The following is a 24821-nucleotide window of genomic DNA, read 5'->3' on the forward strand; positions in this document are numbered from 1 at the left end:
CATAGTAACACTTCTTTATATTGATGACATCCTAAAATGATATTTTGAGCTAATTAAAATACTAAAATTGATTTCTACCATTTTTAAAACTTTTTATCGTGTGACTAGTAGAAATTCTAGAATTACATATATATATATCACATCACATTTTTGTTGGATAGCACTAATCTATATATTTATCTTTCACCAGGGTAGGTCTAGTTCAAATCCATCTTTGTATCTTTGTTTTTCTGAGTAAGGATACAGGATGCTCATCCTCAGAACTTGGGGCTAGAGTAGCAGGATTTTTTGTTGTTGTTGCCTTTTTTTTTGGTGTGTGTGAGTGTGCCAGTCATGGGGCTTGAATTTAGGGCTTAGGTGCTGTCACTGAGATTTTGCGTTCAAGGTTAGTGCTCTACCAGTTTAGCCACAGTTCTACTTCTAGCTCTTTTGGTAGTTAATTGGAAATAAGTGTCTCCTCAGATTACAGACATGAGCCAACACTGCCAAGTTAGCAGGAATCTTAACAGACATTATTTTATTTCATTTTTTTGCATTGAGGAACTTGGTCTTTCTTTGTGCTTGTTTGATTGGTATGCTTTCTTGTTAGTTCTCGTAGATTTTATTATATAGGTCATAAACATCTCATGAAGTTATTTCTAAATATTTAAAACTGGATTTTTAGGGCTGGGAAGGTGGCTCAGTGATAAGAGTGCTTGCTTTGCATGCATGAGGCACTGGGTTTGATTCCTCAGTACCACATAAACAGAAAAAGCCAGAATTGGTGCTGTGGCTCAAGCGGTAGAGTGCTAGCCTTGAGCTGAAGAGCTGAGGGACAGTACCCAGACCCAGAGTTCAGACCCCACGACAGACAAAAATAAAATGGATTTTTAAATTTTAGGGGTGGTATGAGATTTTTTTTGGCCAGTCCTGGGGCTTGAACTCAGGACCTGGGCACTGTCCTTGAGCTACCACTTGAGCCACAGCACCACTTCTGGCTTTTTCTGTTTATGTGGAACTGAGGAATCTAACCCAAGGCTTCATGCAGGCTAGACAAGCACGCTCCCACTAAGCAACATTCCCAGCCCCTGGTATGGGATTTTGAACTCAGGGAAAACTTGAGCCACACTTAAGACCTCCTTTGCTTTAGTTATATTTCAGGTAAGAGTTTCATGATTTTTTTTTTTTGCCATGGCAGGCCTCACAGCAATCCCTCTACCTAAGCCTCTCTTACTGCTGGGATAACAGGTGTGCATCTTGGGCCCCTCAAACTATATATTTTATCATTATTGTTTCTAATTAGTTTTTATTAGTACCAACCTTGATTTGATTTGTTTTCTACAATCTTTCCACTCACTTAATTTGTTAATTCTATTACATTATTTTTTGTCCTTATGCTGTTTGTTTGGATTTTTGTTTGTTATTTTGGCTTTGGGTTTTGTTTGTTTGTTTGTTTGTCATGGGGCTTGAACTCAGGGTCTGGGCACTATCCCTGACTTTTTTGCTCAAGGATAAAGTTCTACTGCTTTGAGTCATAGCTCCACTTAAGTTTTCTGGTAGTTATTTGGAGATAAGAGTCTCACAGCCAAGCGCCAGTGGCTCACACCTGTAATTCTACCTACTTAGGAGGCTGAGATCTGAGGATTGAGGCTCAAAGGTGGCCCAAGCAGGAAAGTCCATGAGACTTTTATTTCCAATTAAGCACCAGAAAACTGGAAGTGGCACTATGGCTCAAATGGTAGAGCTCTTGCCTTGAGCTGAAGAACTCAGGGACAGTGCCCAGGCCCAGAGTTCAAGCCCCACAACTAACCAAAAATAAAAAAATCTCACAGATTTTCCTACTCAGGCTGGCTTCGAACTGCCCATCCTCAGATCTCAGCCTGTTGAGTAGCTAAGTTTACAAGTTTGAGCCAAGGACACTGTTGGCTATTTCTGGGTGTTTGTTGTTGTTGTTGTTGTTGTTATTTTGTGTCAGAGAATTTTTGCTCAAAGCTAGCACTTTACCACTTGAACCACAGCTCCACTTCTGTCTTTTTGGTGGTTAACTGGAGATAACAGTCTCATGGACTTTGATGCCGTGGTTGATTTTGAACCTCAGTCTTCAGATCTTATGCTCCCGAGTGAACCTCTGATACCTGGCTCTCATGCTGATTTTTTTGCTTCTGTTTTTGTTTTGTGGTGAGGTCTTTCTATGTTGTCCAGGCTGCTCTCAAACTGCTGGGCTCTGTGGTCCTCCTGTCTCAGTCTTCTGGATGCTTGGGACTATAGAAACTTGTGCCACTGAACTGGCTTTCATACTGTTTTTTAATATTAAAAAAAACGGAGTATAGGTGGTGATACAAACTTTTTTAAGGCCATTCTTTCTGTTTTGGTTCTGGGAAATTCTAGGTGTAAATGTATATAGATAGGGGGCTCTGGCCCATTAGTGTGAGTTAGCCTAGATTGATATGTAAGGACTGAATTAGAAACAAAATGAGTCAAGCCAGGAGCCGGTGGCTCATGCCTGTAATCCTAGCTACTCAGGAAGTTGAGATCTGAAGATTGTGGTTCAAAGTCAGCCCAGGCAGGAAAGGCTGTAAGACTCTTATCTCCAATAAACCACCAGAAAACCAGAAATGGCTGTGTGGCTCAAGTGGTAGAGTGCTTGCCTTGAGCTAAAGAGCTGAGGGACAGTGCCCAGGCCCAGGGTTCAAGCTCCATGACAGACAAAAAAAAAAAGTCAATAGAATTTCCAGATATGTATATCAGGAGTTACTGAAGGAAGTATGTCATACTAGAAAAGAAAATGCTGTCTGGATTTCTTTTATACTTATATAGGGACACATTATAGAAGGATTTTGAAAATTGGAATCACTAGGCTCTTCAGAGATGTGTTAGAATAGTGACTAGTTCCTTTCCTTAAACTTCAATATGAGATCAAGTATTTAGAAAAAAGGACTTAGACTTTTATGGACTCTCTCTCCCTCCAACCTACCCTCTGATACTTGGGCTTGAACTCAGGGCCTTAAGCTCTTGATTGGCTTTTTTGTACACAGCTGGTACAGCTGGTCCTCTACCACTTGAACTACACCCCCACTTCTGGCTTTTTGCTGGTTAATTTGAGATGTCCAGGATTTGTGTGCCTGGTCCGGCCCTGAACCCCTGAGCCTCCTAAATAGCTAGGATTATAAACATGAGCCACCAGGGATCAAATTCTGAGAATGTTTTTTCTTTTTAATTTTTGTTGGTTGTGGGGCTTGTACTCTGGGCCTGGACGCTGTCCCTGAGTTCTTCAGCTCAAGGCGAGAGCTCTACCACTTGAGCCACAGTGCCACTTCTGGTTTTTCTGCCTGGGTTGCCTTTGAACCGAGATCCTCAGATCTCAGCCTGCTAAGTAGCTAGAATTACAGGCATGAGCCACCGCCACCTGGCTGACTTCTGAGAACTTTATGAAGCCTCTGTTTGATTCAAGAAAACCTACATGTAAGGGTTTCTGTGCACATTTGTGCTATGCATAGGGGCCCAGAAATGTTTCTGATATGATCTCTGTGTGGAACTTAGGAACTTAGAATATAATGTGAAAGGCAAATAATGATTATGCTAATAGCTAATTCTATGCTTGCATTATTTAAGATACTGTTCTAAAATTGTTTTATGTATTACAATTTTTTTTGGTGGTACTGGGTTTGCATTCAGAGCCTGGTACTTGCTAGCAGGCACTGTACCACTCAATCCACACTTCCAATCTGATTTAATTTTCTTTTTTTTTTTTTTTTTGGGTCCGGTTGTGGGGCCTGAACTCTGGGCCTGGGCGCTGTCCCTCAGCTCTTCAGCTCAAGACTAGCGCTCTACCACTTGAGCCACAGCGCCACTTCCGGCTTTTTTCTTTTTGCTTATGTGGTGCTGAGGAATCAAACCCAGGGCCTCATGCATTGCAAGGCAAGCACTCTACCACTGAGCCACCTTCCTAACCCTGAAACTATTATCTTCAATTAATCATCAGAAAGTCAGAAGTGGTGCTGTGGCTCAAAGTGGTAAAAGACTAGTCCTGAGCAAAAGAGCTCAGGGACAGGACACCCAGGTCTCTAGTTGAAGCCCTATGATTGACCAAAAAAAAAAAAAAAAAAGGAGGAATGATCCCAGAAACTGTTGAAATTAGCAAGGGCATACATGTGATATTTCAATTAAGGTAGGATAAGAGTCTGCACCAGCATAAGGAACTATTAGAAATCATGTGAGAGCAGTTCCGAAGGGATGCATGCATGTCATGACATGGTGAACAGTGAGGCCCAGTATAATGGTTCATCCCTATAATCCCAGGTATGAGGAAGTCTAGGTAGGTTTGGAGTTCCAGGGTAGCCTGGTCAAAAGGTACAAGACCCTACTGGGAAAATAGCTAAACTAAAAAAGGGTTGAGAGGGTATGACTCAAGTGATGTACCTTCCTAGCAAGAAAGAGGCCTGTACTACCAGACTCCAGTACTACCAAAAGAAGGAAGGGTAGAAAAAGGAAAAGGAAGAGGAGGAGGAGGAAGAAAGAGCAAGCAGAAAAAAGAAAGAGAAGAAAGACACAGTGAACAACTGAATAGAGGAAAAGAGCAAAGGAGGGAGCGGAATTGTCAATTCTGCCAGTCACAGAGACAGAAAGCACAGTATAAGTACAAATGTTTGTAGGTGGAAAGATGAAAAGTTTGGTTTGGACTAGTAGAATATCCAGATGGAGCTGTCCAGCAGACACTTGGAGATACCAATCTAAAATGTTAAAAAAAAAAAAAAGCCTAAAAATGTGGCTAGAAATCGAGATTTGGAAGGAGAGTGGGACCATACTAGTGTGTTAAATCTTCAAGGTGAGTGTGGAGAGTGGAATAAGAAGATAACTAGGTTTGGAACCACAGGGATCCCTTTAATGGGCCAACGCAAGAAGGGCCCTTTAAGAAAGCTGAAAGGGACTGAGGCATTACAAGACCCTAAGAAAAGGCTGAAGCCAAGTAGAAGGCTTAAAAAGAAAAAAAAAAGATAAAGAGGAGAGTCTGGGGGGCGGGGAGGGGATAATCGAAAAGCATCCTTTGCATTTTGACGCACAAAGTCCTTTAGGTGAGGTGGGGAGAGCACAGGCGGCAGATGCTGCCCAGGAGGAAGTGGAGGCAGGTGCTTCTTTAGTCCTGCGGACACGGAAGTCCAGGCTGACGTCTTTCAGAGCGGGCAGGGTCTCCACCTCGGTGTGGTCTGGAGAGGGTGGCGTCAGTGAGTTCGGAGGCAGTGTCGGTGCAGCCGAGGCTGGAAGGATGAGGGTGATGGGGAGGAGAGGTGGGAGGCCGGGCCCTGGGTGATGGGCTTTGCTGTGATGCGGGAGGGAGGGTGAGGTGGGCTTCCTGTAACGGGCGCGTGACACTGTGCGGAGGGCGGGGGCTGTGTGTGGCTTTGGGGGGACCTGTTTGGAGGAGGAGGGTGTGGGGGGAGGCGGAGAGGGGGAACCGGAGTCCTAGGCAGCTGCTGGGGGTGTCACCCAGTCCCGCCCCCACTGAACGCCCCTACCGGAGCCCTCCCGCCAGGCTGCAGGGCGAAGGGTGACCGCCAGGGGCCGCTGCCTCCGGTCCCCGTGCCCCCGCCCCTCTCCATTGGCCTTTGTTGCCGTCGGAGCGCCCCGCTTGACTCGTTCCCGTCCGCCCCCTGGGCCTGGCGGTCGCGCCTGCGCACTGGCAGCTGGCCGGGCGCTCGCAGGGGGAGCTGCTGCAGGCTCCGCGGCGGCGGCGGCGGCGGCGGCGGCAACGGAGGCTGCGGGGGCGCCGGCGCGAGCGGCCGGGCTTGGGGGTGTAGCCGAGCCCGGCCCGGGAGCCCGAACTGCGAGAGAGCGGGGGAGCTAGGCCCCTCACGCTGGACTCCACCGTCTCCAGGCCGCCTGACCCCCGCACGGGTATATGGGATGGAAGCGGGACCCTCGGGAGCAGGTAAGGGCCCCCGGGAGGGCGGAACGGGGCGCGCTCCAGAAGCCCGAGGGCCTCTCGCGGGAAGACCCCGGTTCCTGGGAGAAGGGCTTCTGAGTGACAGCAGGGCTCTCCTGGGATGGGGGGGGGCATTTTGAAGGGAGCTGTGCGCCGTTCCGGGTTCGGGGCCTGCGGGGGGAACCATGTGAAGAGGACCCTGAGATGGGAGCTGTTTGCCCGGGAAGGCTGTATGCAGTCCTGGGAGTGGGAAGTAATCTGGTAGCTGGGCCTGAGAGCACGGAAGGGCTCCTGGAGATCAGGGGAGGCCTAGTGAGGCCCGGCAGGTGGCAGGGGCGGGATCCAGGTGTGGGGGGGGGGGAGGACGACGACAACGTAGGGCCTGCAGCTACTGCATGCCGGGGGCGGGGGCTCGCCTGGGTCGGGCTAAGCTAATGTCTCTTGGGAGTAGGCGCCAGAGCTAGGCTGTGAGCTCCGCCCCAGCCAGCAACTGACTGGAGGGCGAGGGTCAGAGGACAGTGGGTGGGGATCTGGCACGAAGGATTTCCCCCTTGGTGAGGTTGGGGAACCTGAGCGGTGACATAGGAGCATGCGCCGAGGTGCCAGCTGGAAGGGGCTGCCTGATGTGGTGGGGGCGTGGCTGCCTGCTGCTCCCCCCCCCTCCCCACCCCACACTTCTCTCACCCTGTTTGGCCTGGAAAAACTAGTGCACTTATGCGTGCATTCTCTTAAGGTGCTGACAGAGTGCCAATGGGAATTGCCCCCTTCTCCATCTTGAAGTCTCTGACATTTGGCCCTTAAGCCCCTCAGTCACAATTTGCCAAGAATGGATTGAGGGATGCTGCCAAAGTGCCTTTTTCAGCTTCAAGAGGAAAGACGAGAATTGAAGTCATGTTTGGGGAGAGCTGGTCCTCCCTGAAGACAGGCCTTAGAAAAGGTACCAAGGATAGGCCAAGTTTAACTGGTTTTCAAGTTTCTAGTCCAATACTGAATGAGAGGTAGGAGCTTTTAATCCAAAAGTAATGATCTTGTCCATTGAATTGTCTTTTGATATCACAGTGTAATCTCTTTATACCTTAATATTTTCACGGTCTGTCTCCCAGAGTATCTTTCCTTTTTCATCTTTGCTCTTCAGAAACCATCAGGGGGTTGCTCATTAGATCCAAGATTGCTAGGCTAGTCTGCTTTAATACAAACAGGTTGTTTGAGGAGAGATTTTTTTTTAACATTGGTTCTGGCAAGTCCCAGTTAGTAGTCATAACTTCTTATTCAGAAGTGAAAAGGAGCAGTGTGCCGGTAGCTCACCCCCTATAATCCTAACTACTCAGAAGGCTGAGATCTGAGGATCACAGTTCAAAGCCAGCCCGGGCAAGAACATCCATTAGACTCTTAGACTAAACCACTCAGAAAACTGGAAGTGGTGCTGTGGCTCAAGTGATAGAGCACTAGCCTTGAGCCGAAGAGCTGAGGGAGAGTGCCCAGAGTTCAAGCCCCACAGCTGGGAAAAAAAAAGTGAAAAGGAGATAAAAACAGGAGAAACTGAGGCAAGCTTGCCCCCAAGAAGTATGGATTCCTCTGGATGGGTTGTATGCTGGTAGTACCCTCTGTATCCTAGGCCTAGGTCTCTTTGTGACAGAAAGAGTATTCTGGACTCAGGAATCTTTTAGGTAGTTTCTCACCACCTCCTTCCACCTGGACTGTGGATAGGAGTAGTAAATTTTGTTTTGGACTTAACATCACTTTCCTAGTGGACAGATCTTTGTATTTCAGACCAGTCAAGTTGCTCCTACTCTCTCAAGTCTTTCATTCAATGTTATGTATGAGTACTTAGTGACTATTTTTCCCTACACACACACACACACAATCTTCCAGAAGTTGTGTAAGTTCCTAAGGTGGAGTGCAGGTAGCAGCTAACTTCAGTGAAAACTGCTGTTCCCATTCTCCATCCTACAAACTCTTAGTTTTTTAGGCTGCATAGTTATTACCAACAACCTGTGGACAAGAACAGGGTAGGTGGGTCATTGAAGTCCAGATAGATTGCACCCAGGCTGCTAATGATTTTATCCTGACATATATTCTAATAGGTTCTGGAATAATGAAAAAAATGACTTTTTTTTTTTAAACAAGAAATAAGCTTCTAGGGGAAGAGCTGGGATCTAGTTCTGGAGTCAGTTGTAATCTTGAGAGAAGCCTAGTAGGACCAGGCTTTGCCTCAACAAAGGTAGTCATTAAAATTCAGCCTCAAGGAAGGTGGCTTTGTGGTAGAGTGCTTGCCTAGCATGCATGAAGCCTGGGTTTGATTCCTCAGTACCACATAAAAAGAAAAAGCCAGAAGTGGCACTGTGGCTCAAGGGCTAGAGTGTAAGCCTTGGGCAAAAGAAACTCAGGGACATTGCCTAGGCCCTGAGTTCAAGCCCCAGGATTGGAAAACAAAACAATTCAGCGTGAAAGCTGTTGGTGGAGGGACTCCATAACTGCTCTAAGCCTAGACTACTTGTCTTGAAAGAAATTGGAATACTGTCCTGAGACAGCTGGGGGGAACTGCACTTAACCAAGGCAATGGTCTTAGGTTCAGGTGTGCCTCCTGTGGACAAGTGTGTTCCAAACACCTGTACTGGACTGAGAGTTCCTTGAAGGTAAAGGGAGTGCCTGATTTCTTTAAAATCAACATTTGTCTCATGTATGTTAATTGAATGAAATCCCACTCAAGTGTGAAATTTGGTTAATCTCATATGTGTATATTCAATAATGGTGTGTATTTAATAATGGGACAAATCCTTTTTGGAGAGATTGGTCTCTGGGTCTTTTCTTACTCACGTACCTAGCCTCTTTTGATTAGGCAGCCTGTCTCTTAGGGAGGTTGGTTGGGCTTCTGTGCTGCTGGAAGGAGTACAGAGCCAGGTCTTCAAGCTCTTACTTTCTCTGGGCTGGTTGGGGTTGGGGGAGGGGGAGTGTCATTTTCAAGGCCCCTCCCTCCTCGCTTTTGTCTGCGGGGAGGGCCCCGCCCCTTTCCCCTTAGGCTGGAGCTTTGTCCTCCGTGCTGGGGCCCTCATCTGCATCACAAAGTGGCCGTCTGTCCCTGTCTGGGTCTGACGGGAAGTGTCTCCCATTCTCAGACTGAAAGCTGGGGGCAGGGTGTGGTAATGGGGGGGGGAAGGACTTTGTACAGCTGGGAGGGCTTATGGGGGTGGGGGATACCATGTGAGAGAATTTTTTTTTTTTTGCTTCCTCCTGTCTTCCCTAGTTGGGATATGAAATGGGGTGTAAGCTCCTGCCTTTTCCAAAACCTTCCAGGGAGGGTACTCTAAGGCCAAGTCTTATCTTATTTCTAGCCAAGAGGAGGCTTTAGGGTTGATATCTGTCCCACACCCCATCATTTCTAACCAGCTCCTAGTTCTAGGGGCATGTGTTTCTCCCAAGGCCCCAAATGATTATTCAGCCTGGAAGATAAGGTAGATGGAATCTGAGTGCTTGGGGAAGAAAAGGTATCACTTTATCTAAACTCACAATGCTTCATGTTTGTCCAGCACAAGATTTTTTTTTGGGGGGGGTGTTTGCAGATGTTCATTTGTTTGTGTCCTCTTGTAATATGTCTCTGGGTGTGTTTCTTTGTTTAAGTCTGACCACTTGTCTGGTAGGCACTAGGGGTTCTGCTTTTTGAAGAACCCAGATGAAAGGCCTGAGGTAAAGGTAAACTTTCAAGGTCTAGGTTGTGCTCGAATGTGACAGGAACATGTGTCTGTCTGTAGGCTTGTGTTGCAGCTTCTGTGCTAGTCTTTCTGGAGTAGGTAGCCAAGTGTGGGTAGTTATGCTTCTTGCCCAGAGCTGAGTTCTGAAGGCTTTTTTTCCCCTCCAGATTGGGCCTTAATTTCCCTTTCTGCGGAGTGGGGCTGTACTTAACAGGTGGTTAGGAGGGAGACTGAGCTGCTAAACTCTGGGAAGTGCCCCCTCCCACAAATGGTTCTGACCTCTTTCTGAACCTACAGCTGAAGATAGGCTTACCTCTCCTCTCCCTCTCCCCCACTCCCAGCCTGTCTGAGGTAAAAGCTGAGCTCTGGTAATAGGAGGTTCTGGGCTGCTTTATCCTTCCTTCTGTCCTCCCACCTGGCTGGTCGTCTGATGGCAAGAACAATAATAGTAAGTGGGGACAAAGGCTTCTCTATTTCCTTCCCCTTCCCTGCCCCCAGCTAGAAAATAAGACTGGGGACAGCAAATAGGTTGTCCTTCTCCTAACCCTTTCCCTAGGGCTCTCAGTCTTGAAATTGACTCCTGCTCTCTAGGCTTTCTGCATGGAAGGATTTGTAGAGCATGGAAAGAATTTTATATTTTCTTTTTTAGAGCCAATGCCTGTTCTTCTATATTCAGATTGCTATCTCTGCTTCCCAAGCCCCCTAGTTTTTTGTTTTTTTGCCAGTCCTAGGACTTTAACTCAGGGTGTGGGCATTGTCCCTGAGCTTCTTTTGCTCACTCTACCACTTGAGCCCAGTGTCACTTCCAGCTTTTTCTGTTTATGTAGTATTGAGGAATTGAACCCAGGGCTTCATGCATGTACTCTACCACTAAGCCACATTCCCAGCCCCTAGTTCTTTCTTCATGTAAGCTTTTTCTTCACTGCCCTTTCTATTGTAGGTACCATACTTCATCTTACCTTAGCCCCTAACTCTAACTTAAATTTCTCTGTCCCTAAATTCTAGCCTTCCTGGCCAATTCAAGCCTTTTTCTACTGTGATTCCCAGTGCTGGTCTTTTCCTCAACCCCTTATCTCACCTTGTTTCCAGTCTGTAGTCTCCTTAGTGTTCTTTTGCACCCCCTGCACTACCCCTGCACTACCCAGCCTGGTCTTCTTTTGGTCTTCCTGTCTAAATTGCAGAGGAAGATCAAGATGATGTTATTTTGTGTTCAGGATGGGGTTAAGTGAGCATCTGGCCAGCAGGGTAGGACAATCTTAGTCTGTGAGACACTTGGTAGAGATAGGTATCTTAATCAAGTATAAGGAAGGAAAGGTTTTGTTACTAGGAGTCAGACTTAGCCCCTTCCCTTATCATGTAGTAGGAATTTAGCACATATTTACATGATTAGTTTAAAATAGACATTTTTCTGACTAGAAAAGGGAATTTAACGAAAATACTAGAAAAAGAAAAAAGAAATAAATGAGCCTAGCAATGTCTGAGTTAGTGGAAACACTCAACTAAATTAGGAAGCAGTATAGAGGTTTCCTCTCTACTCTCTGTTAGGTTTTTAAAAAGAGGTATCCGAGTAAGAACAGCAGCACGCACGTGGTATTCAGGTAAGGGGTAGGTTTATTCAGTAGACCTGCTGGACCAGGCAAGGTTGGCACTCCACGTGGCTGGGAAAGGCCTGGGAATGAGAGAGAGCTGGGAAAGAGGAAAGAGAGAGGAAAGAGCTAGAAAAGAGCAGCAAGAGAGTCTGGGCCTGGGCTAGGCCTTATCTAGGGTATGGGCGGAGAAAGGTGTGGCCACATCGAATTCAGATGTGACCTCAGCGGATGCAGATGTGACCTCTTCCAAGTGTCCTAGTTGCCTAGGTAACGCAGGTACTGGGTGGAGACTTTGCTGCGAGGAGGGTGGAGTCTGCTGGCCATCCAGGAGCGGACCTTACACTCTCCTTGTTCCTTTTCTAGGAGGCCTGTGCTTTCTCTGATCTGGGTAATTGTTAGGAGTTTGAGGACTCTGACCTCATTGGGCCTCTTTGTCTTAATAGCTGCGGGCGCCTACCTGCCCCCCTTGCAGCAGGTGTTCCAGGCACCTCGTCGCCCTGGCATTGGCACTGTGGGGAAACCAATCAAACTTCTGGCCAATTACTTTGAGGTGGACATTCCTAAGATTGACGTTTACCACTATGAAGTGGACATCAAGCCAGACAAGTGTCCCCGAAGAGTCAACCGGTAAGTTGTTACCAAGTTCAGGAATCTTTGCTTTTCTCAGAACTTGGAAAGGAAATGGGGCATAAAACTAAAAGAAAAACCAGCAGAGGGTGATTCCACCAAATTCAAGCAAACTTTTGAGGAAGAGATGCCAGGTAGGGTGGATGTTGAATTTGGTCATTAAGAGAGAATTGGTGGCTTTTACTAGAACAATTTCTTTTCTCTTGTCTTCTCCCTTTTCCTTTCCTTTCTTTTCCCTTTCCCTTTCCTTTCCTTTCCTTTCCTTTCCTTTCCTTTCCTTTCCCTTTCCCTTTCCCTTTCCTTCCCCTTCCCCTTCCCCTTTCCTTCCCCTTCCCCTTGCCCTTCCCCTTCCTCTTCCCCTTGCCCTTGCCCTTTCCTTCCCCTTCCCCTTCCCCTTCCCCATTCCCTTTCCCTTCCTTCAGTCCTGGGGCTTGAACTCAAGGCCTGAGCACTCTCCCTAAGCTTCTTTTTGCTCAAGGCTAGCACTCTACCATTTGAGCTACAACACTACTTCCAGGTTTTTCTGTTTATGTGGTGCTGAGGAATCGAACACAGGGGTTCATGCATGCTAGGCAAGCACTCTACAGCTAAGCCACATTCCCAGCCACTGCCAGAACAATTTCAATAGAGTAATTGGGTTAGTTAATCTAACCACAGTAAGTAAAGGCATAAGTGGTATGAATAATGAAAACAGATAACTTTTTCCACATAATTTGGCAGTAAAATGGAGAGAGGAAATATTGGCTAAAGAGGCCTGTAGGGGCCAAGAATAGTGCGTAGCAAATTTAAAGCCTTGTTGAAATGGATGAAGAACTTTTAAGAATGAGGTGTGGATGTTTGTGACAGAGGTGAAAGAGCTCATTGAGGAGAGGTTTTGAAAGGTCTAGGAATGAAAGTAGGATGTCCTTCCTGAGACAGGAGGACATCACAAAGTGTATACTCGGGATTAATTATTCTCAGTCAAAAGAAGCAGATTTCTTTCTAAAACTTATTTATTTATTTTTTGGTCAGTTGTGGGGCTTGAATCTGGGCTTGGGCGCTGTCCCTCAGCTCTTTAGCTCAAGGCAAACGCTCTACCGCTTGAGCCACAGCACCACTTCTGGTTTTCTAGTGGATTTTATTGGAGATGAGAGTCTCACGGACTTTCCTGCCCGGGCTGGCTTTGAACCACAATCCTCAGCTCTCAGCCTGCTGAGTACCTAGGATTACAGGCATGAGCCACCAGCGCCTGGCATATGCACAATGTTTTAAAGTCCTGAATAATTACAAAAAGTAACAGTAAAAGATGTCTTACAAGCCTGTTCCCCTGAGGCATTAAGTTTTACCATTCTTAAGTATGTTTCTGGACTCTTCTGTGCATATTCAAATATAATTTTTTATTATTATTTTTGTGTGTGTGCCTGTCTGGGACTTGAACTCAGGGCCTGGGCAATGTCCCGAGTTTTTTTTGTGCAACACTAGCATTCTACCACATGAGCCACAGATCTTCTGGCTTTTTGGGTGGTTAATTGAAGTTTCATGGACTTTATTGGTCTGACTTTGAACCTCAATCCTCATATTTCCTCATATCTCAGCTTCCTGAGTAGGATCACAAGCATGATCTGCTGGTGCCTGGCACTATACATAATTTTTGAATGCACAAAAGATAGGATCCTAATATATTTTGTTCTGCACCTTGCATTTTTCCTATTAAACCATTATTTTGAAAAATAGTACATATCGATACATGTAATCTGTCTCAGTTTTTTGCATAACCCCATAAGTATTCCATTGAATAGCTATATTACATTTACTCAATAAATCTATTGAATATTAGGGGAATCCTAAATTTCAGCTACAAAATTGAAACTATACTAAATATAATTATATGGATATATATTTTTACCCAAATATGAGTACATCTGGGGGATAGATTTCTAGAAGTGCAGTTGTTAGAACAGTAAATATAAAGTATTTCAGATATTGTCAGTTTTTAAAGGTAAATTATATTCATTTTTATTCCCATTAGCAAAGCTTCAAGGGATTTGTTATTCATATCTGTACCAACTTAGTGTATATCAGTTTTTTTTTTTAGCATTCTGATAGGTAGATTATTATATGGTATTCTAATTTTAAATTATTTTTCTTTAGTGAATAAAGTTCAATATATTTTCATTTGTCTAAAAATAATATATGTAGGGGACATTTCCAAAATGAGAGGAAAAGAAAAGAACATATATATAAATGTTTATGTACATATCTGGAAATTCAAAGCTAACTTTGCCTATTATTCTCACTCATTTCAGAGATATTAGAATTACTTTCACATAGAAGGCAGGGATGAATGGTAGAGAAGATTTGACAGATTCTATGAGGACTATAAGTAATCAGGGAGTTGAAAAAAGATCGCTTGGGGCTGGGAAGGTGGCTTAGTGGTAGAGTGCTTGCCTTGCATGCCTGAGGCCCTGGGTTCGATTCCTCAGCACCAAAAAGAAAAAGAAGCCGGAAGTGGTGCTGTGGCTCAAGTGGTTGAGCGCTAGTCTTGAGCTGAAGAGCTGAGGGACAGCGCCCAGGCCCAGAGTTCAGGCCCCATGACTGGACCCCCCCCAAAAAAAAGAAAAAGGAAAAAGATCGCTTGGCAGCATTGAGACATATTGGAATTCAAATAATTTGCTCCTAACATACCATTTTGAGTGTGGTTTAGATAGCAGTACCAAGGGCTTTGGTTTAGGAAGCAAAGAGATCAGATGGTTTTTGGGCTAAGAAGAATGATAGACACCAGGATCTAAGTAGCAGAGGATAAGAAAATTAAGGAGGAGGGGCTGGGAAGGTGGCTCAGTGGTAGAGTGCTTGCCTTGCATGCATGAGGCCCTGGGTTCAATTCCTCAGCACCACATAAGCAAAAAATCTAGAAGTGGCGCTGTGGCTCAAGTAGTAGAGCAGTAGCCTTGAGCTGAAGAGTTGAGGGACAGTGCCCAGGCCCAGAGTTCAGGCCCCATAACAGACCAAAAAATAAAAATAAAAAATAAATAAAATTGAGGAGGAGATTATAATTGAGAGAAAATAGGTTAGTGGTACTAAGTTTCAGAAAGATGGAGAGATGAGATGAGGTTCTAAACAGTTTATTATTATTCCAGTTTATATTTTCCCTTTCATACTTTCTTTGTTTTGCTTATCAGACTAGGGATTGGAAATTAGAATAGCCTGGATTCTGGATAGACACTGGAATCAAGTCCTTTTCATCTCAGACTCTTCTTCTTAGAAGGCATGCATACCCACTCTTTCTGGTCCCTTAGAGTCTTGGTGAGCCTAGAGCAGCAGCATCACCTGGGATGTTAGAAATGCAGTTTCAGACTGCACTGTAGGCCTATTGAATCAGAGGCTGCATTTTAATAGGACCTCCAAGTGATTCATAGGAATGTTGAAGTTTGAAAAGAACTGTCACAGAGTGAAAAAATGTTTGGTGTGAATATAGTAGATGGGTCATTGCTTGGACTTTGAATTATTTCCAAAAACTTGAAGTGGTAGTCTCTTGGCTTCCACAGGCCACTTCTGTCCCCCACAGGGAAGTGGTGGAATACATGGTCCAGCATTTCAAGCCTCAGATCTTTGGTGATCGCAAGCCTGTGTATGATGGAAAGAAGAACATTTACACTGTCACAGCATTGCCTATTGGCAACGAACGGGTAAGATGGGGAATAAGGATAGGCCTGTATCAGAGGTCTGAATTGGAACAAACCTAATGTAAGCCCATCTGGAGTTTGGAGGTTCGGGGTGCCTTTTGATAATTTGTGCTATGAAAGTCTGTTTTAGAGTGAGGGGTAAATAGGTGCTAATACTTACTTAGCCTATACCTGTTCCCTAAACAGACTCAGATTAAATGGAAAATAGACCTAAAGAACTTCCCGCTAGGTTGAGAGGGAAAGAAGCACTAAACCAAGGTGGCTGGAAACTAAGGGGTTGGATTTACTCTGCAGTTTTTATTCTGAGCCTTATTGACTTAAGGAGCAGAATTTTGGCAAGTCCATGGAGTGGGTGGCAGCTGGGTCTGCCTGTATCTCTCTGTGATGACAATCCTTTACTCTTTTTTTTCTCGCCCTCCTGAAGGTGGACTTTGAGGTGACAATTCCTGGGGAAGGGAAGGATCGGATTTTTAAGGTCTCCATCAAGTGGCTAGCCATTGTGAGCTGGCGCATGCTGCATGAGGCCCTGGTCAGTGGACAGATCCCTGTTCCCCTGGAGTCTGTGCAAGCTCTGGATGTGGCCATGAGGCACCTGGCATCCATGAGGTATTGGGTGTAGTTAGTATCTGGGCTACTTGTATTGACAGAACTGCTGTGGGGGGAGGAAGGGAGTGAGTACATGTTAAGGTCCCATAGTGTGCCACCGAAAAAAATTTCTTTGTAGTCCTATCATGTGCCAGGCAAGTATGCATAGACATTTAGATGGTTTAAACCCCTGACCCTGTCCTTAGATATCTTTGGGCCTCATCCCATCTGTCCCTGCAGGGCAGGGTAGAAACTTGAACAAGGTCAGTCATACAACTAATGAAAGATCAGAGCTGGCATTAAAGCCCTGGTGTCCTGCCTTCCAGGCCAGGGCTCCTCCGTGCCCAGGATGCCTCACAGGGTGGGGGCCTGTGCCCGAGGGACCAGTTCTCTGCCTGTCCCTGCCAGGTACACCCCTGTGGGCCGCTCCTTCTTCTCACCGCCTGAGGGCTACTACCACCCGCTGGGGGGTGGGCGCGAGGTCTGGTTCGGCTTTCACCAGTCTGTGCGCCCTGCCATGTGGAAGATGATGCTCAACATTGATGGTGAGTGGGGAGAGCTATGGAGCCAGGGGCACCCCAAGTCCAGTGACCACACTCCCAGCCTCATCCCTTCTAGCTCTGCAACCAAACTCCTAGTCTAATTCCTATAGCCCTAGCACCCCCTATCCTCATCCCAGCACCCTATAAAGAAGAGGGTATAAATTGCAATACCTTATTTATTCAGACAGAACCTAAGCTAACCTATCCCTACCCTGTCCCCACAGTCTCAGCCACTGCCTTCTATAAGGCACAACCAGTGATTGAATTCATGTGTGAGGTACTGGACATCAGGAACATAGATGAGCAACCCAAGCCCCTCACAGACTCCCAGCGTGTTCGCTTTACCAAGGAGATCAAGGGTGAGGACCTAACCTCATGGGGAAGGGAAACTGTTGGTTGTTCCTACCAATAGAGGAAATTGCCTTGGGAGAGACAAAGCCAGGGCATATGAACATCCTATTTCATACTTGACAAGTAATGTGTGTATCTCAGGCCTAAAGGTGGAAGTGACACACTGTGGACAGATGAAGAGGAAATACCGTGTGTGTAATGTTACCCGACGCCCTGCTAGCCATCAGACGTAAGTTGACAGAGTTGCTGAGACATACTCCACTGGTAGAAGAGATCTGAGATTTTAAACATATTCTCTGTGATACCATTCTCCCCACCCTCTTCCCTTCCACCTGTCCTAGGGAATGAGCTTTAGACTAGCCCTGGTTTTGGAGACAAGCTATACGAATGTAGCATCTGTCTCCAACTTTCCAAGGTCCATTGCCTACTCTCCAATTTTTATCTTCTCTTTGGGCCTTTACTGTAGAGCAAGCATGATCCACTGATTCCTGTTATAGATCTTTAAATATTAGAATCTCCATTTCTCTTTTGTAAAGAAAAGGAATGCCAGGCTCCTGAACTTAACCTTGGAAAAAGGCTAATCTTGGTTAACCTGGGAGGTGTTCTATCCCCCTTCTTGACTTCACTGGACTCTGGTGTACCTACTCAGTGTCTGGCTTTATGTTCAACATTAAAAATATAGATGAGGGCTGGGAAGGTGGCTCAGTGGTAGAGCGCTTGCCTTGCATGCATGAGGCTCTCGGTTCGATTCCTCAGCACCACATAAGCAAAAAGAAAAAAGCCGGAAGTGGCGCTGTGGCTCAAGTGGTAGAGTGCTAGCCTTGAGCTGAAGAGCTGAGGGACAGCGCCCAGGCCCGGAGTTCAAGCCCCACAACCAACAACAACAAAAAATAGATGAGTCAGACATGGCTTTGACTGTTGGGGAACTTTGTCCTCAAATCTTTGGCTTTTCCCTTGTAGCCCTGTATTATCTGCTTTTTCATGAGTGACAGAGGTCAAAGAGGTCCAGTAGGAAGAAGTAAAGGATGAAACTTTCTGTGGTGTGGATCTAGAGAGAGATAAGATTGAATGCTTGCTTATGACATCACCTTTCCTTTTTTCCAAACAGGTTTCCCTTGCAGTTGGAGAGTGGACAGACAGTAGAGTGCACAGTGGCACAATATTTCAAACAGAAATATAATCTTCAGCTCAAGTATCCCCACCTGCCCTGCCTGCAAGTTGGCCAGGAACAAAAGCATACCTATCTCCCACTAGAGGTGAGACTGCCAAATTTTGGTTGGGCTAGTAACAGGCATTATACCTGAACATTGATCATCAGAGGTCAGTTGGTTGGTTCCTAATCTCATCCTCATTTTAAAATTTGGAAAATTGGTATTCTGAGAAGATAGTAGGTAATTCTTATGTGTAACAAGCCTCATTCTTTTTTTTTTTTTTTTTGGTCGGTTGTGGGGCTTGAACTCTGGACTTGGGTGCTGTCCTTGGGCTCTTCAGCTCAAGGCGAGAGTTCTACCACTTGAGCCACAGCGCCACTTCCGGTTTTCTAGTGGTTTATTGGAGATAAGAGTCTCACGGACTTTCCTGCCCGGGCTGGCTTTGAACCGTGATCCTCAGATCTCAGCCTCCTGAGTAGCTAGGATTACAGGTGTGAACCACCAGCGCCCGCTATAAGCCTCATTCTTGCTTAATTTTTTTCTTATTCTTTTTTTACTCTCATGATCAGGGCTGTTAGCCAGAAGGGCAAGCTTTATTTACTGTTTAATAAGTAAATTAGGGCTAGAGATGTGGCTTAGTGGGGCTGGGAAGGTGGCTCAGTGGTAGAGCGCTTGCCTTGCAAGCATGAGGCCCTGGGTTCGATTCCTCAGCACCACATAAGCAGAAAAAGGTGGAAGTGGCACTGTGGCTCAAGTGGTAAAGCACTAGCCTTGAGCTGAAGAGCTGAGGGACAGTGCCCAGGCCTGAGTTCAGGCACCATGACTGGTGGCTTAGTGGTAAAATGCTTGCCTACAATGCATGAAGCCTTGGGTTCAATTCCTCAGTGCCACATAAACAGAAGAAGCCGGAAGGGGCACTGTGGTTCAAGGGATAGTGCCCAGGCCATGAGTTCAAGTCCTAGGACTGGCAGAACAACAACAACAACAAACCAAATAAGTAAATTAGTTTGGGTCAGGGCAGAGATAGCAGATACCCATACCCATGTTCTCTTAATTTCTCTTTCCCCATTTAGAGTTAGAGATTCTAAGTGACCAGGAGTAACAAACATACTTTATTTTAAAGAAAATGGAGATAACTATTACCTATAATGTACATTCTATTTCTCTGATGGTTAATGTAATCCTTTTGAAAAAGTTGTAAGAACTGAAGGTGTGGCTCATGTGGTAGAATACCAGATGTGAGCAAAAAGGCCAAAGGAATACAAGGCTCTGGGTTCAAACCCTAGTGCCAGCAAAAGAATGAAAGAGAGAAAGAGGGGAGGGTGAAGAAGGAGGAGGAGGGAAGAAAGGAAAGAAGGGAAGGAAGGAAAAATTTTAGCTGTAAGACATGTACTTTTATATTACAATAGAAATACTATAATGCACTGGAAAATATTGCAGTTAAAGTATAATAATGCTATTTAAGTTGTGGAAACATGTAGAATCACTGGGTTGTGTTTGGTTTGGTGTACTCTAAGTAAAATTTTTAATGAAAAACTACTGCTGACAGCTTCATTGTCTGGTCCTCAAAAAGTATGATCAGTGTACCAACAGAATAGATATTACTTGAGAGCTTCTTTTAAATGCAGAATCTCTACCCATATATACTGAGTCAGAATCTGTCTTTTAAGGAGGTCCAAAGGGGATTTACATATACATTAAAGTTGAAGGAACACTAGCCTACACTATCCCCTTTTTTACAGTAGCAGAAGTCAGATAGCTTAGACCGAAGTTCAAGCCTCCTGTGAGCTTCAAGCATATCACTACTAACCCAAGGAAATGAGACTGAGAAAAGACCTTCAAAAGTAGTAGCTGCTGATGGCACAGAAAGGGGGAAGAAAACAATATTTGTTTGAAGTATAAACAAGTTTTGGATGGAGGCATGCTTCAAGTGATAGAGCACTTGTCTAGTAAGTGGAAGACCATAGGTTCATTCTCCAAAATTGCAATGGGGAAGTAGACCACAAGTCTTTAGGAACAATTCCAGCTGAGAGCTGTTACTATATATTGTAAGCTGAGATTTGCTAGCAGATTAACATGATTTCTGCTCATTGTTGTTTTGTTTTTGTTTTGATGGTACTGGGGTACATGCTTGCTAATCAGTCATTGTACCACTTAATGTCCTAGCCCAACAATAGTTCTGTTTAAACAATAGTTTTCAAGGTGATTAATTCATGTAATGATTATTTCTTGATTTATTATGCTTTAGTATGTGTTATAAACTCTTAAATTCTGGGAATATAGAGATTTGTAAGACAGACAAGATTCTTGCTGTTATGGAATTTATATTCTGGAAGGGAAAGACAGTAAATATAACAGTAAAAAAACACAGTTTCAGATGGTAGTAAGTGCTATAAGAATAATAAAACAAGCCAGGCAGTAGAGGCTCATGCCTATAAGCCTACCTGTTCAGGAGGCTGCAATCTGGAGAATGGTGGCTCAAAGTCAGCCTGGGCAGAAAAGTCTACAATAGTCCATTTCTAATTAACCAGCAAAATGCCAAACTATAGGTATGGCTCAAGTTGTAGAGGGTCAGCTCTGAGCAAGAAGGTCAAATGAGAGTTTAAGGCCCTGAGTTTAAACCTTGCCAGTCCCAAACAAAAATAATAAAACAGGTTAGGCCAGATGTAGTATAGTAGTATACTTTATATGTGTGTATAATTATGTTGAACATCTTGAGGATGTGCCAGATTGTTTCCCAAAGTGTCATTGCTATTTTACAATTCTATCAACAAATTAGTAAGGTTCAAAGTTTTGGTCAGGTTGGATTTTACTCTAATCATAATAGGAATCTATTGGAAGACTTTAAAGTAGAACAATGAATTACTTGAATCTTCATAGGTAGAAACTAGAAATAGCCTCCAATCCAGTTCAACAGTTTCATTAAATTGTTATCCAGTAACACTGAAAGGCTCAGCAAAATGATTTGTTCATATTTAAATAGTTCATTCCTGCTATCGTCCTTTTTTTTTGTCATATTGCAGTAAAATATGCATTACATGAAATTTACCATTTTAACAGTTAAGTGTAGAGTTTTGTAGCACTAAGTATGTTTACAGTGTTATATATCACCATTATTCATCTCCAGAAATTTTCACCATCCCAAACTGAAATCATACCAAGGAAATAGCAACTCTCTGCATCTCTCCCCTCTAGCCCTAGCAATGACTATTCTACTTCATGTTTCTATGAATTTGAGTATTCTAGGTAATGTATATAAATGGCAGCGTTAATATTTTTCTGTCATAGCCTGGCTTATTACTGTTACCATATCAACAAGATTCATTCATGTTGTGGGATCTTAGAATTTCCTGCATATTTTTTTTTTTGTCAGTCATCGGGCTTGAACTCTGGGATTGGGTGCTGTCCTGGCACTCTTCAGCTCAAGGCTCAACACTCTACCACTTGAGCCACAGAACCACTTCCGTTTTTCTGGTGATTTATTGGAGATAAGAGTCTCACAGACTTTTCTTCCTGGGCTGGCTTCAAACCTTGATCCTCAGATCTCAGCCTCCTGACTAGCTAGGATTACAGGCTTGAGCCACTGACGCCCCACTTCCTGCATTTTTTTTTTTTTTTGCCAGTTCTAGGGCTTAAACTCAGGGCCTGGGTGCTGTCCCTGAGCCAGGTTGTACTCAAGGCTAGTGTTCTACCACTTGAGCTATTGTACCACTTCCAGCTTTTTCTGAGTAGTTTTTTAGCGATGAGAGTCTCATGGACTTTCCTACCTGGGCTGGCTTCAGCCTCCCAAGTGTAAGCCACTTGCATTTCCTGCATTTTTAAGGGCTAAATAATATTTCTCTGGGGGCTGGGAATGTGGCTTAGTGGTAGAGTGCTTGTCTTGCATGCATGAGGCCCTGGGTTTGATTCCGCAGTACCACAAACACAGAAAAAGCCAAAGTGGTGCTGTGGATCAAGTGGTAGAGTGCTAGGATTGAGCAAAAGAAGCTCAGGGACAGTGCCCAGGCCCTGAGTTCAAGCCCCAGGACTGGCCAAAAACAAACAAAAATAGTATTTCTTTGAATGTGTATACTACATTTACTTTAAATTTTTATCCACTGATAAACTGTAGCTACTGTAATTCTGCCATGAACAAAGGCGTGTCTATAGCAGGTGTATATATACCTGTTCAAGCCCCTGGTTTTTTTTCTTCTGATTCCATACCTAGAAGTAGATTACTAGTTTATATGGTAATTTCTTTCTTTCTTTCTTTTCATTTTTTGGTGGGTCCTGGGGCTTGAACTGTGAGCCTGGGTGCTCTCCCTCAGCTCTTCAGCTCAAGGCTAGTGCTCTACCACTTGAGCCACTGAGCCACTTCTGGTTTTCTGAGTGGTTTATTAGAGATAAGAGTCTCTTGGACTTTCCTGCCTTGGCTAGCTTTGAGCCATGATCCTCAGATCTCAGCCTCCTGAGTAGCTAGGATTACAGGTGTTAGCCACCGCTCCAAGCTTAAATCTAAGGATTTTTTTTTTGCCAGTCCTGGGGCTTGAACTCAGGGCCTATGCACTGTCCCTGAGCTTCTTTTTGCTCAAGACTAGCACTCTACCACTTGACCCATAGTGCCACTTCGGCTTTTTCTGTGTATGTGGTACAAGGAATCAAACTCAGGGCTTCATGCATGTTAGGCAAGCCCTGTACCACTAAGCCACATTCCTAGCCCAGTAATTTTTTTTTTTTATTGTGAAAGTACTGTACAGAGGGGTTACAATTACATGGGCAAGATAATGAGTACGTTTATTATCAAGCATTGTAGCCTCCTCCTTGTTTACCCTTCCCATCCCTTCCCAGCCTCCCCCCCACCTCCCCCCCAGTAATTTCTTTTTAAAAAATATTTTTATTATCTTTATATAGTTGTAGAAAGGGGTTTCAATTCAACATGTCTATTTATGTGTACAGTGTATCTTGATCATTGTCACCTCTTCGTCATTCTTTGCTTCTCCTCTTTCCTGCCCCCTCACGTTGCCTTGTTCCATTCTCATGTATGTATCCTACATTTGTTCACCCTCCTCCTTATGCTCTTCAGAAAAGACCTATTTCAGTTTCCAGGTATTCATTTTGTTAAGCTGTGGGTTAATTGCTCCACCTCTGTGTATACCATACTTCACTCAATTTGATTGTATATATATAAATTTGATTGTATATATATGTATATTGTCCTGTATATATTTTCATATGTAACTATATTTAAATTAACTTTCACATTCATATGGTAATACTGTGTTTAATTTTTTTGAGGAATCACACAGCATTTTCACTACCATGTCTTGTTACCAGTTACCATTTTATCACATCCCTGTTTTAGTCTTGGTAGTGTTAAATTTTATAGCTGAAACCATCTATTGATAGTGCTATAACTTTAAATCACCTTTAAAACAGTAAATTTTAATAATTTTGGATGTTCCTTATGAATTTGTTATTTTGTATATTCTTTAGACTATGGAATTTAAAAGCAAGTGACTTTGGCCTGGTTTTCCCTCCCATTGTTTATCATAAACTCTAGGAATAAGTACAACAGCTAATACATAGAGAACATTGGCCTCATGTAAACATTTCATTGCATCTGAGTCTCTACAACAATATGAGATATGAGCTCGTATTTTTTCTCATGTCTGAGATAAAAAGAAGCTAAATCTTAGCTGGGCGTCAGTGGCTTACACCTATAATCCTAGCTACTCAGGAGGCTGAGATCTGAGGATCGTTGTTCAAAACCAGCCCAGGCAGCAAAGTCTATGAGACTCTTATCTCCAATAAACTACCGGAATACTGGAAGTGGTGCTGTGGCTCAAGTGGTAGAAAGCTTGCCTTGAGCTGAAGAGTTAAGGGTCAGTGCCCAGGCCCAGAGTTCAAGCCCCGTGACCTACAAAAACAAACAAACAAACTGGGCTGGGAAGTTGGCTCAGTGGTAGAGGGCTTGCCTTGCATGCCTGAGGCCCTGGGTTCGATTCCTCAGCACCACATAAGCAAAAAAGAAAAAGCCGGGAGTGTCGCTGTGGCTCAAGTGGTAGAGCGCTAGCTTTGAGCTGAAGAGCTGAGGGACAGTGCTCAGGCCCAGAGTTCAGGCCCCAGGACGGGACCCAAAAAACAAAAAAAAAAAACAAAAAAAACTAAATCTCAGAGTAGTGAAGAGATCTGCTCAAGGTAACTTCACTTAGAAATGCAAAGCTTCGGCTGGGAGGGTGGCTCAGTGATAGAGTGCTTGCCTTGCATACATGAGGCCGTAGGTTTGATTCCTCAGCTCCACATAAGCAAAAAACAAAAACAAAAATGGAAGTGGTGCTGTGGCTCAAGTGGTAGGGTGCTAACCTTGAGCTGAAGAGCTGAGGGACAATGCCCAGGCCCAGAGTTCAAGCCACAGTTCCATTTTTAGCTTTTTGGTGGTTAATTGTTTTTTTTTTGTCGGTCATGGGGCTTGAACTCTGGGCCTGGGCGCTGTCCCTCAGCTCTTCAGCTCAAGGCAAGCGCTCTACCGCTTGAGCTACAGGGCCACTTCCGGCTTTCTGGTGGTTTATTGGAGATAGGAGTCTCACGGTCTCTCCTGCCCGGGCTGGCTTTGAACCGCGATCCTCAGATCTCAGCCTCCTGAGTAGCTAGGATTACAGGCGTGAACCACCAGCGCCCGGCTTGGTGGTTTATTGGAGATAAGAATCTCTTTGGACTTTCTTGCCCAGACTGGCTTTGAACCTTAAT

At 44.6% G+C, this 24821-nt stretch overlaps 1 protein-coding gene across 1 annotated transcript in view; it reads left to right on the forward strand.

Moving 5' to 3' along the window:
- The first annotated feature begins 5732 nt into the window (after positions 1-5732).
- Positions 5733-24821, forward strand: part of Ago1 (argonaute RISC catalytic component 1) — a 42680-nt gene continuing 23591 nt past the window's right edge. Inside the window, exons 1-8 of the mRNA XM_013034053.1 lie at positions 5733-5905; positions 11621-11804; positions 15349-15469; positions 15891-16072; positions 16460-16596; positions 16818-16952; positions 17086-17173; positions 18053-18200. Coding sequence (XP_012889507.1) covers positions 5881-5905; positions 11621-11804; positions 15349-15469; positions 15891-16072; positions 16460-16596; positions 16818-16952; positions 17086-17173; positions 18053-18200 — 1020 coding nt within the window. The 5' untranslated portion in view covers positions 5733-5880. The remainder of the gene's footprint in view (positions 5906-11620; positions 11805-15348; positions 15470-15890; positions 16073-16459; positions 16597-16817; positions 16953-17085; positions 17174-18052; positions 18201-24821) is intronic.

The sequence above is a fragment of the Dipodomys ordii genome, unplaced genomic scaffold (genome assembly GCF_000151885.1).
Source record: "Dipodomys ordii isolate 6190 unplaced genomic scaffold, Dord_2.0 Scaffold181, whole genome shotgun sequence".
Lineage (NCBI taxonomy): Eukaryota > Metazoa > Chordata > Mammalia > Rodentia > Heteromyidae > Dipodomys > Dipodomys ordii.